At 41.1% G+C, this 13,076-nt stretch overlaps 1 protein-coding gene across 2 annotated transcripts in view; it reads right to left on the minus strand.

Annotated features, from left to right (window-relative positions):
* Positions 1 to 13,076, minus strand: part of ASAH2 (N-acylsphingosine amidohydrolase 2) — a 70,575-nt gene that overhangs the window by 42,621 nt on the left and 14,878 nt on the right. For both annotated transcript variants that reach the window (XM_037066922.1, XM_037066923.1), the window contains exons 6-7: positions 12,894 to 13,021; positions 11,648 to 11,725 (exon numbers count right to left, since the gene is read on the minus strand). In XM_037066922.1, the coding sequence (XP_036922817.1) occupies positions 11,648 to 11,725; positions 12,894 to 13,021 (206 nt within the window). The remainder of the gene's footprint in view (positions 1 to 11,647; positions 11,726 to 12,893; positions 13,022 to 13,076) is intronic.

A 13,076-nucleotide genomic window follows, 5' to 3' on the forward strand; every position in this document is an offset into this window, starting at 1 on the left:
CTTTCTCACTCACTACACATTCTGTTAACATTCTGTGCCGATGCTGGGGACATGGAGATGAATGAGCATCATCTTGCCCTTAAGAAATGTTTCACAGAGGATGTGATATTTGAGCTGGATCTTCAAAGATGAATAGGAACCTGGCAAGGGGGTCACTGGGGAAAAGTCATTCCTTGCAAAGGCATGGCGATGGGACAAGGTGAAGCGTGTCCAGATAATGGATAGTCACAGTGGCCAGAGCAGAATGCATAAGGACAAGGAGCTTGTGCCATTCAATCAACATGACCTTATTAGCCAAGTGTGTGCTTGGCATTGTATTAAACCCCAAGAAACACAGAGAGGAGTCAGCTGTGTTCTGTACAATCAAGAAACCAATAATAAAACCACTATGAAGAAAGCAAATGCTAAGAATATTGGTGTACTAATTAAGCTACAAAATTGAATTCTTACTTATTTCATTGAGTTATTTTCATTTATTTTAGGCCTTAAAAATCAAACTTGTTCTCTACAAAAAGTGAAAAAACAAGTATTTGAAAAGTTATTTAAATTTTAGAATAAGAAGCTGCTGTATTTTTCTACCTCTGCCCTTTGAAATAGATGCTATTAAAATATCAGGCCTGTCACGGCAATGAAAGGACTACGGTGATAGGTGCATATGTATAAAGATATAAAGAAAGGTGGTCATTTTAATTTAAGAAGGCTGCACTCACAACTTGTTTTATCTGGTCAGAAATGTATTCATCAAAGCCAAGTTCAAGAGGAAGAAAGGTTTAGGTAGTTTCAAAAGAAATGATAATACAGACATAAAAGAATGAATATTTCCCTGTTAATGAACATTTTAGAATAATGATTATGTCACAGCTGGGATGTACAAGAGAAAGCAGGCCTGAACTTCTGTCAGCATAATACAATCAAGGTACTGAAGAAAGACAAGAGTTGAGATTTTATCCTAGTTTGTAGCAAAGTTAGTTAAAATTTCTGGTTCTCTGTTTCCTGAGACTGAAAAACAATACCTTTCAACTATACTTTGTGAAACATTAAGCAACAAGTTAATATAGAATATTATAATTATTTTCTACTCCTATGTAATTGAGACATTTGGAGCAAAAGATTTCTAGGGCCTCTTTTAATTCAGACATTGTGTGCTTCCTGCTCTGAAACATTTAAAGAAAAAAGTCAAACGCAAAAATCAAGCTTCTTACATATTCTAAAATAGTAACAAACCCAGCCTAGGTTCCATTCTCTCAGACCTGAGCCACCATGTCCCACATGCAGAAAGGTGACTGACAGAGCAGGTAAATGGAAGCTGAAATCCAGCCCCTGCTCAGCTCACTGACCTAGGTACCTCATCTGAGGGAAGGGAGTGCCTGTGTGTGATTCACACCAAGGTCCTCTGTGCTCGCTGTCACCCCCTCCAGCCTAAATGTCCACAAATAGGGAAGGAGAATAATGTAAATCTAGTCAAACGTAGTGCTGTTTATCAAGATGTATGATAACCTGGGAATTCCTTGGATCAGTACATGTCTATTGGAACCTCAACGTGTGATCTTATTTGCAAATATAGTTCTTAGCAATGTAATTAAGGTGAAGAGCAAGTAAGATCACATTGGCTTAGGTTGGGCCCTAAATCCAATGTCTGGTTACCTAATAAGAAGAGAAAAGGCACAGAAAGACATGCAGAGACTTGGAGAAGTAGCTGATATAAACAGGAAGGTGGAGACTGATCAACGTGATGTGTCTACAAGCCAAGGATTGCTAGAAACTGCCAGAAAACGGCATGTGACAGGCTTTCCCTCGGAGTCTCCAGAAGAACCAACCCTGTCAACACCTGGATTTTGAACCTCTGGCCTCTTGACCTGTCAGAGTATTAATTTCTATTGCTTTGAGCCAGCCAGTGTAGTCATTTGTTTTGGCGGCCCTGAGAAATGAATGCAGAGGTCATACGTTTTAGTGGCGAAAGGTACAGCTCTGGAGTCGGCCACAAGTTGCTTAATTTGTTTGAACCTCAGTGTTTCAACCTATGTCGTAAAGATAATAGTAATATACACATCACAGCATTTGACAATTAAAGAAACAAATGCATCTAAATTGCTAAAGTCTAAAGTCTGGTCTACACTAAGAATGGAATAAGTCATCATTATGATGATGGTGCTAATGCTGATACTGACACTTCTGCCCATGACGTTGATGATGGAAAAAAGAGATACAAAGCTCTAAATATGTGTGTGCATTTATATCTCATAAGATTAATACAATGTTAAATATATGGTATGTGAGTTTGCGTATATTCAACACATGTATATTCAACTCACCTGACATAGGCATATGAAATAATTAAATGAGAAAACCCTGTCCTCTGGAGGCAGAGACTTGAGGGCTTACAAAATACCCATGTGCCAAATCCTAGGCACTAGATGGGGAAAAGGATTGGGGGCCGGGATGAAAAAGATGAAGGGATCAAGAAATCCAAGTTGGTAGTTACAGTACAGCACAGGGAATAATATCATGATAAGTCTGAGTGGGGACGGGTAGGTACTTGGAACACGACTGGAGGGGGGGTAGGAACCTGTCTATAAAGTACATAACTTTCTAACCACTATGCTGTATATAAACTAATACAGAATAATACTGAATGTAAACTGCCATTGAAAAATAAAAGTGAAAGATAAAATAATAATTTGGAAATTATCCATGGCTCCTTTGTTTCCCAGTCCTACCATCAGGGCAGAGCATGGAAATAGCTCTGGGAAACAACATGTGTACAAAAGGACCACCCAATTTTCATCAGACTTCGTGTGAATGGGAAATACGTCTTCACTGTGTCAAGCCACAAGAATTTCACATTGTCTGTTGTGATCCTTGCAATTAAGTACCCTGATGAACACACCTCTTTTTTACCTCCCTCACAGTCCTCATCTGCCCTTCTATAAACTGGGGGACAGGAAAGGTTGTTTGGTCCTATTACACTGGAAAGGTTATCGGGCCCAGAAGTTTACCCACCAGGTGACCTGAATTTTAAACAAGCAGAAGCAATGAATACACACCAGCCCTCTCAGATTAAAGAGAGACAGGAAGTGGTAGCCAGAGGAGCCCTTCTGAAGGTCCAGAAAAACTTGATGGCCAGCATCCTGGAGAATCTTTCTATCATCACTGCTCCAGAGCATAAAGTAATGTAAGTACACTCTCAGCTATTTCTTATCTCTAAAAATCCTGCATGAAAAATCCCTGCTTGATGAAGTTACTAGAAAGATGTCTAGTTTGAGTGGATCCCATTAAGTTATTATAGTCAAAATTCTTGCATCCTGAATGATATGATTAAGCTATCAACAGAAGTAAAAGAAGAAATGGTCAATAAGAGCATGTTTTAATTTAGCTTGACTAGAAATTGAAGAAAACAATAGCGATTTGGCTTTTTGGGCCTCTTCCTTAGTGACAGTTGTGAAGTGGGAAAACACTAAGCAGCACGGGACACAACACTGCTCGTGTCCAGGTAGCAGGGATATAAACCCACAAACCTCTTCAGAGGGCCGTTTGGCAATTTATGAGAAAAGCCTTAATAACAAGTATTCCTCTTTGGCTCGGCAACCCCATTTCTAAGAACTTAGTTTAAGGAAACCATTGGCAGATACATACTAATTCAAGAATGCTTATTACAGTGTATTTTATCATGGAAAAAACTATAAATATCAAATGATTGCTGGTTAGCTGAACTCATTATCATGTGCATAATGGAATACAGCCATTTTTAAATGGTGATTTTAAAAACACTAAGCAGCATTGAAAGATAATCATAAGGCATCTCTAAATGAAAAAAATGTTACCAAACTGCATAGTCAATAAAGCATTGCTTTTTAAAATTAAAGGATATGAATATGATTAAGACAAGGTCTAAAAAGCTATGTAACAAAATGTTAATAGGATTACCAAGGATTAATAGGATTGATCCCATTAATGGGAATAATCCTATTAATTATCAATAGGATTAACATAGCAAGTCCCAGGATTACCACATGATTAAAAAAACCAACCACTTGATACACCAGAAGAGAACTATTACTATGATGTAACTATGGACTCCGGGTGATGACGATGTGTCAGCGCAGGTTCATCACGTACAATGAATGCGCCGCTCTGGTAAGAGCCACTCACAGTGCTGACGTGACACCCAGGGATGGCATGAATGTTGGGAGTCGAGCGGTATGTGGAACATCTTTGTACTTTCTGCTTAATTTTTCTGTGAACTTCAAACTGCTATAAAGTATAAAATCTAAAAAAAAAAAAAATAGATTCCAGTCTGGTCACAGTGTCATTTCTACTGTCTTTTATTCAGCAAAGCAATCCCAGGGCCAGGTGAGTTTCAAGGGCCAGAGACATCATCTTTACCCCTTGATGAGTAATGTCACAGTCACTCTGGATAGAAAATATGAGATGAGAGTTCTTGTGGCCAGCTTTGGAAACTACAACCTGCCATTTAAAGATTTTTTTTAAATCCCTATCAACCCTAAAATAGTAAGGGGTGGGGGAAGAATCATTGAAAAAGTGAGACAAAAGCCCAAAGTAAAAAGCAATAGAAAAAAAATCCAGATGGATAATAATCATTATATCTGAGACCCAACTTACTCATTAAAAGAAAAAGATTGTCAGAGTGAAAACAAACTCTTATAACTATGAGAGTATAGTTATATACTCTTGTACAGTTGTATGTAACTATACAACATTCATAAGAGGTACCTCAAAAATGTAAGAACAAAGAAAAGTTGAATAGAAAAACATATATGGCAAATTCCAACCTGCACAGAAATGAGTTAGTTATTTTAACATGAGAGTACACAGACTTTGAGACAAAAAAAATTATTAGACATAGTCACCACCCCCCCAAAAAAAAACCCAACCACTTGATAGTCTCAGTACATGGAGATAATATTGTTAATATTTTTTTCACAGTATTTTAAAGTTTCTAGCACCCACAGTGAGAGAAACCAAGTAAGTGTCCACATTTACAGAATGACCCAAATTGTGTGATTTATTATATGTCCCATATAGAGAAATGGGTAGAAGAAAATGTACCTAAATATTAACTATGGTTGACTTGATGAAGTATAACTGAGTTAATTTTTCTTTTTTTCTACTTTCCTATATTTTTCTAGTTTTCTCTGGTGAGTACATATTATTTTTATACTGGGGGAAATTTGGAAAAAATAATACCCATCTAAATCTCTTTGGATTAAGAACTTTCCAGGTTCCCAATAATCAAGTAAGTCCAATGTCTTCTGCCCGTTATCATAACTGAGTTTTATGGCTCTAGTTTCTACACGTGGGACAAATGAAATTAACAAGCATGATTCACCTCTGTTACCAGCCTGCTATCATCACTGTTATCAATGAGCCCTTACTAAGCACCTTCGCTTTGTGGGACCATAGATCAGACACGGAATGAAGGCTCACTGTACAACCCAGGCCTAGGCTCCCCTGGAGAGAACACAGAGAGCTGATAGGAAAGGTAGAGCAGGAAGATAGCAACAAACTTCACAGCAACATACAAGGGGCAGAATTGGAAAGAGAAATTCAGGGACAAATATGAATAGAGACCAGGGCTTCACAAACCAGTTAATGCTAAGGCAACAAGGTACAGACAAGGTGAGATGGAGAGAAGAGAAGAGGTTAAGAGCAGTCAATGAAAGGCAGTTGCTGAGGTTTCCCCATCGGTTATCTGAGTGAGGTTAAGTAGAATGAAGACAGTAGAATAGAGAGTCACAGGGAACAGACAGTGTGACATAACAAGAAGTCACAGTCTTGGATGGTAGAGATTTACACACATATGCTCACACCGCGCCTAAGTTCCATAAGCCAATATCATTCAAATCAATTAGTGTAACTTCCTAAGTTGAATGTTTCTAAGTGTACACACAAATTATTCAAGTAGCTTAAACAAATCACTGTCCCTCTTGTTTGTTTTTTTAATTTGCCTTTAAAGAGCTCCTTTCCATGAGCCTTTCTATAAGAATGAAAGGGTTTTCACTATATAAAACAGAAGGCAATGGAGCAATTATTCAAACACCTGCTCATACCTTTCTTACAGCTCTGACACATAGAAGCCATGTCCTAGCAACTGCCCACAGGCTGGCAGAGTACAAAAAAAAAAAAAGAAAAGAAAAAGAAAACAGAAGAGTCCATGCCTCTCCTGCAAACTCAAAGAAGAAAACTTTGCAGAAGCAAAGAAAAAAAAAGAATGAAAGAGAAGTGAGACAAAGCCTGTCCGTTGCACAGTGCTTGAGGGAATAAGCTCTGTCAGAGCCGCCAGCACCACGGGAGGTGGGGGCCCGGGGAACTGCTCGAGAACTGGCCCTCCACCAATCAGAGCTGCCATTCAGATTATCTGCCCTTATGATTGGCCCTTCGACACAGACATCTCACCATAGTCTCTTCATATACAAGTTGTTTTACTACATCATCGCCTCTTAAGTCTCCTCCACTGGAGGACAAATTCGTTCTTTAAGGTGCCTTTGAGAGTCTCTCAAAGGGGATTTTGTAAGTGCCACACAGCTTACACTTTGACGCAGAGTTCAAAACATTCCAAACATTTTCCCCACATCTGGAGAAATAGTGGCCTCACATTTGTAGAGGACTTGATGGTCTATGAGATAGTTTCATCAGCATATTCTATTTCATTCCTCAAGTTGTTTTCACTCTTCCTAACCCTTAAGGTGCCCTCCACTCCCAAACCCAGCTGAAAACACTTCAATGATTTTCCATTCTCCTTGACTATAAAGACCAAAATCTTTATCATGGTATCTAATTTATATCTCTGACTTTATCTCACAATGCCCTTTGCACTTCAGCCATTCAAAACCTTTATCAGTTCCTCAAATGGGCCACAGGACTTCTACACATCCACCCTGGCTGGTGTAGCTCAGTGGATTGAACACAGGCCTGTGAAGCAAAGGGTTGCTGGTTTTGATACAGGGTGCAGCCAAAGGGGGGGCCCAGGAAAGATTTGGAATGGTGTCCAGAACTCAAAGTGTATAGGAATATTGGAGAGACGTATAAGATGTCCTCACCCCTTCCCCCCACAGGTGTGAGTTGGGAATGGACACATAGACCAGGAACATGCAGGGCTGTTTTGTAAAGCCACAGCCCTGCAGCTAATCCATGGCCTGGTCATTTAACATATCTATAGCCTTTGGCCGGTCACTTGGATATGTTAAATGGCTGTGGGCAGGCTTGGAGCTAGGGGAATGAAGTCACTTCCCCCCAAGATGTGACTGGGGGGCAGATCCCCTGAGTTACAGCGCCTGCGTGGGGGCTTGGAGGAGATTGGCTCTAGGACATGCGACCATACCTGCCCAGACTAACAATGGCAGCCCAGTAAACTTGTAAAAACAATACAGAAAAACTGGCAGGTGTAACTGATCGTGGGAGGAGTTGGAAATAGGGGTACAGAGGAAGATGGGCATGGGGGGATTTAAACCCAGACACGGCAGCCATTAGGGAGAGAGATACGCGGTTTCAGCAGAGTTAGGACCCCCTCTTTCCCAGGTGAAAGGGAAGACCATGCAGCTTTGCCAGAATGGAGATCCCTGAGGCTAGGTGAAGAAGAAAGATGTGCTTTTGGTGGAGTGTGGCTTTGGTAGAAGAGGCCCACGCGGCTTTGGGGTGCTCCCTTTGGCTGAGTGGCCTGGAAAGCAGGAGAGACTTTGACTGGAACTTGGTACAAAGAACTCTTGCCAGTGAAAGGTGCCACATGACTTTGGATTAATTGGAGATCTTGCCTGGACAGGGGACACAGTTCACATGCCAGCAACCTGAAAAAAACGGACATGTACTCTTTTCCTGATTTACGGTACCCGGAGTTGGGACAGTGGGAGAAGGGAGCGCTGTGTGTGTGTGTGTGTGTGTGTGTGTGTGTGTGTAGGTGTATACCCCTAAAGGACTTTAATATTTTAAGGAAGGCATTAGACCTGAATAGCATTAAATAAACATTTTGTTTCCTTTTCATAAATCTCTGGCATTGAGAGATGTCTTTCCAATTGGCGGCAGACAGAACAGCCCAGTAGATATTAGTATACTGTCCTAGGGAGGGGCCTCTGTTTTCTGAAGCAGTTTTTGGCATCCCTCGGTGGTCCAAGTATTGCCCCCGCCTTGGACCCTTGTTCAGTAACAGTTTGATTCCCAAGTCAGGGCACATGCCTGGGTTGTGGGCCGGGTCCCCAGCAGGGGATGCTTGAGAGGCAACCACACATTGATGTTTCTCTCCCACTCGTTCTCTCCTTCCCATCCAACTCTTTAAAAATAAATAAATAAAATATTTTTTAAGTTTTTTTCTACTTTCCACTTTGCCAGTTAATTCCTACCCAGCTGCATTGCCAGTTCCTCAGAGAAGCATTTGCAGTCTGCAGGACCTGGTCAAATCTTTTTTTTAAATTTTTATTTTTATTTAATTCTTGTTCAAGTACAGTTTTCTGTCTTATATTCCCAGCCCTGCCCCCGCCCCAGTGCCCCCCACCTTAGTTATTGTCCATGTGTCCTTTATACTTGTTCATGTGAGTCCATCCCCTTTTCCCCTATGATTCTCTCCCCTCTGGACCCTGTCAGCAAATCTCCTTAAGTTACCTGTGCAGGCCTTCCTCTCTTAGTACTTAATCCAATTACAATTATGCATGGACTTGTGTGACTCTTTGAATACCCTTCATCTCTACCAGTAGACTGTGAGTTCTATCAAGGTAGCAACTACATCTATTTTTTGCTCAGTTCATGACACATGTATTCCACAATATCGAATGGATGAATAAATGAATAATCTGTGTAGAGAGGAGATGTTGAATTTACATTTGATAAATGCAGAAACTGAGTCTCATAGAGTTTAAGGTATTTGCTCAAGGAGCACAGAATACAAGTGTTTGATTCCAAGGTGATTCCAGAGTATTTGGTTTCTGATTTCAAGGCCAGGACGTACATCACTCGTGGGACTGGGAAGGGTTGCATGGCACATAGTATTGATAGGTGCCTGGTGCAGACTAGTTGAATGAAGGCATGGAAACGAAATGAAAGTAGGAAGGAATAAATTATGAACTTCAATATCACTTTCTGTGCGAAGAAACTTCTCTTGGCTGTGACTTGGGACAAGTCACCTCACCTGGTTCTAGGCCTTAGCTAAAGTTTCAACTAAATTATCTCTGTGCTCTGCAAATCCAGGATTCTGTGTTTCCAAATTCTTCAGGCTTTGGATCCTAACAGCAGACTCCTTACAAGTGGTGGCTGAGTTCCTTAGCAGCCCCAATTTGACTTTGTTTTGGCTCAGTTTTAATGTGTATAAAGAGCAGTTTTCACTATACAAGAGGCAATTGAAGGAACAATTACATCAAGGATAACATACAGTTATAAAAACAATGGAAGGTTATTTGAGCTTCCTGTTCCAATTACCCAACTCTGAGACCCTCAAAGACAGGCCATGACATACTTAGCATAACAATCCTCCCCCACACAGCTGCGTAGCTGACATTTAGAAAGTCTATTGAGTTAAACGTTAAGTAGCAACATTAGTAGATGGATTTATAGTAATAAAACAATGAGTCCTATTATGTCAACCCATATAATAAAGTTTATTTTATCAGGGAGTTTTTAGTGTCCTCACTTTAAACCCAAAGAAGTAACTCCAATGCTATGAATTCAAGCACTCTGATACGCCAATAATGGAGTTTTTAGAAGAGGTAGAATATTACACTCTTACCTCTTAGCTAAAATTATTGACCTTTTTTTTCTGTGTCAGGCACAAAATGAGAGCTTTGCATGAATTATCTCATTTAATCTTCAAACGAGTCCTATGAGTTATTATCCCCATTTTCAAATAGAATGTTTGAGGTACACGTAAATGAGTTACTTTCCTGAGGCCATAGGGTTAATGAGTGGCAGGGCTGGGATTTGACCACGTCTTAAAACCAATACCTGAAACCTGAACTCCTTACTGATACAGGGTGCAGCCAAGGGTGGGGGGGTGGGGGTGGGGGGGGTGGCAAGAAAAGATTTGGAATGGGGTCCAGAGCTCAGGGTATCCAGGAAATATTATTAAAATGTATCACCCCCCCAACCCCAGGTGTCAGTTGGGGGAAGGGACAAATGGAGCAGGGCCATTGAGAGCTGTTTTGCATAGCCACAGTTTTGCAGCTAACCTCTGGAATGGTCATTTAACACATCTATAACTTTTAACTGGTTTCATAGATATGTTAAATAGCTGTGGCCAAATTTTGAGCCAGGGAGAAGTGAGTGGTTTCTACCCAGGATGTAGCTGGGGGTTGATCCTCTGAGACAGTGACTGTGTGAGAGCTTGGAATGGATTGGCTCTAGGACATGGGGCCGTACTTGCCCAGGTGAAAAGGGAGAGCCACGCTGTTTTGGAAAAAGGCAGACGCAGCAGCCATTGGAGAGAGAGCCATGTGGCTTTAACAGAGCAAGGGTCTCCTCTTGCCCAGGTGAAAGAAAGAGCCATGTGGTTTTGGGCAGAGGGCAGACCCCCTCTTGGCCAGGTGAAAGGGAAGACCACGCAGCTTTGCCAGAATGGAGATCCCTGCGGCCAGGTGAAGAAGAAAGACGCGCGCTTTTGGTGGAGTGCGGACCCCTGCAGCTTTGGTAGAAGAGGCCCACTCGGCTTTGGGGTGCTCCCTCTGGCCGAGTGGCCTGGAAAGCAGGAGAGACTTTGACTGGAACTTGGTACAAAGAACTCTTGCCAGTGAAAGGTGCCACATGACTTTGGATTAATTGGAGATCCTGCCTGGACAGACAGACGACACAGCTCACAGTGCCAGCAACCTGAAAAACGGACGTGTGCTCTTTTCCTGATTTACGGTACCCGGAGTTGGGACAGTGGGAGAAGGGAGCGCTGTGTGTGTGTGTGTGTGTGTGTGTAGGTGTATACCCTTAAAGACTTTAATATTTTAAGGAAGGCATTAGGCCTGAATAGCATTAAATAAACATTTTGTTTCCTTTTCACAAATCTCTGGCATTGAGAGATGTCTTTCCGATTGGCGACGGACAGAAGAGCCTAATAGATATTAGTATACCGTCCTTGGGAGGGGCCCCTGTTTTCTGAAGCAGTTGTTGGCATCCCTTGGTGGGCCAAGTATTGCCCCCCGCCCCCGGACCCTTGTTCGGTAACACTTTCATTAGCCCCGTTTTACAGCTGAACACCCAAGCCCTGAGAGGTGGAGAGCCTTGCCACAGATCACAGCTGGACCACAGACATGTCTGATTCCTGGGTCTGGACTCTTCACCACTCAACTCAGCGATTTGCAACCCGTGTGCTGCATGAATTTTTAAAAACTTGCAATATCTGACTAGCCAGGGGCTTCTGAGTTCTTTTCCCTTAGATTAGAAAATAAAAAACCTGACAATACCCACACAACAGGGGCCATCCAGTGTGAAAGAATCAAAATTATACCTATTTTTGCCAGTCCTGCAAAAACATATATTTTGAGCACAGAATTTTAGTACTTTATGTGTGCTATAAGATAAAAAATGTTGAAAATCACTGTCAGCTTGTTCTCATCCTCTATGCCCACTATTGTAACATCTTCCCCCACCGACCCCCCCCTTGTAATTAAGAAGTGATTCAGATAGAATTTTAAAAAATAAAAATAAACAGAGAAGGCCCTACCTGAGAAGGCCCAGATCATCTCCATTCAAATCTACCATTTTCAAGACTACCATTTCCTTGTCCGTATTTGAAGAATATCTAGTCACCAAAACAAAAGAATTTAGTCAGTTTTGTGTTAGAGCCTGGGCACCACACATGACAAACAGCAGGAGCTGGCACGGAAACAGAAACCAACGTGTCTAGAGCAGCACCTTGAGTCCACGCTGCAGTCCCATGCGCTGCACCCACGACCTCATTCCTCAGCTAAAGAAATGGCCTGCAATGGTGATCAGGGTTAGGGGTGTTAGACTGGCCAGCTGGAGATGAACTATCCATTTTTATGTAATATGTGCAGTGTTATACATATGGGTTTCTTACAAAAAGGATTTCTCTTTGAAATTTCTACTCATATCAAATTTTAGTGCACTCTTAAAAATAGCAGGAAGTATGCAAAACCAAAGCATTCATTACGTGTGACTTAAAATGTTCTTTCATGTCCTTTGAAGGACATGGTATGTCCTTGAAAATATAATGTTCATTATATTTTCTTTTTAAAAAATCAACTCTTTTGAAAGCTGTTGAAAAATGTGCAGACGAATATAAAACGCCAAGCGGCCAGGTTGAACTGAGAAGTTACTTTACGCTGCCATGGTAGCCTCCCTTGGTGCAATCCTGGCTCCTCACTTAAAAAAAAAAAGACAAAATAATCATCTTCCTTAAGCGTTCCATTCAATTATTCTCAATTACTCTAATTTTCTTTCTCATTCTTTCAGTTTTTTAATTCATTTATCTCCTCTCTCTTGCCACATTCTCTTGGACTAAGATGAATTAATGTGAGTTCCTCATTAACAAATACTTGTTATGCACATTTTAATTTCCATCTTACAGATAAAGACATTGAGAGCCAATAAATCAAGACAAATAAATCACTTATCACCATACATATCCGAAAGATCACCCAGCTAGGAAGTGACAAGCTCAGGGGAGCCCACAGATCTGTCAGATTCCCAAGCCTGGAGTCCTTCAAATACCCACACCAACTCCCACGGCCCTCCAGCTGGGGAGGTCCATGTGTAGGTTGCTGTGTGTTTCTACTTTCACTTTTTATTTCTGCTTCTCTTAGATTATAAACATGCTCTTAAATTATTTGTCTTTAATATTCTTTTAGGATCCCACTATATACATCAAGTAACAACCCTGTTCTCAGATTTTGTTGCTGTTGCCTAAAAAATACACAGGACTTCATTTTGATAATTACCCTCCTCACCTTGCTCTCTCTGATGGTGGGTTCTGAAGGTAAGAATAAGGGCTTCGGTTAATCTGTGTACCTTCCACATTTCCTTTATTGATAAAGATTTTGCCTGGCTTCATATTGGTGTGTGCTATCTCAATGCTCTGTGGGTTAAAAAAAAAGAGAGAGAGGTATAATGTTGGAAATCCTGTTGGGGAT

Source organism: Sturnira hondurensis, unplaced genomic scaffold (genome assembly GCF_014824575.4).
Source record: "Sturnira hondurensis isolate 20B ecotype Veracruz unplaced genomic scaffold, ASM1482457v3 Scaffold0016684, whole genome shotgun sequence".
Taxonomy (NCBI): Eukaryota; Metazoa; Chordata; class Mammalia; order Chiroptera; family Phyllostomidae; genus Sturnira; species Sturnira hondurensis.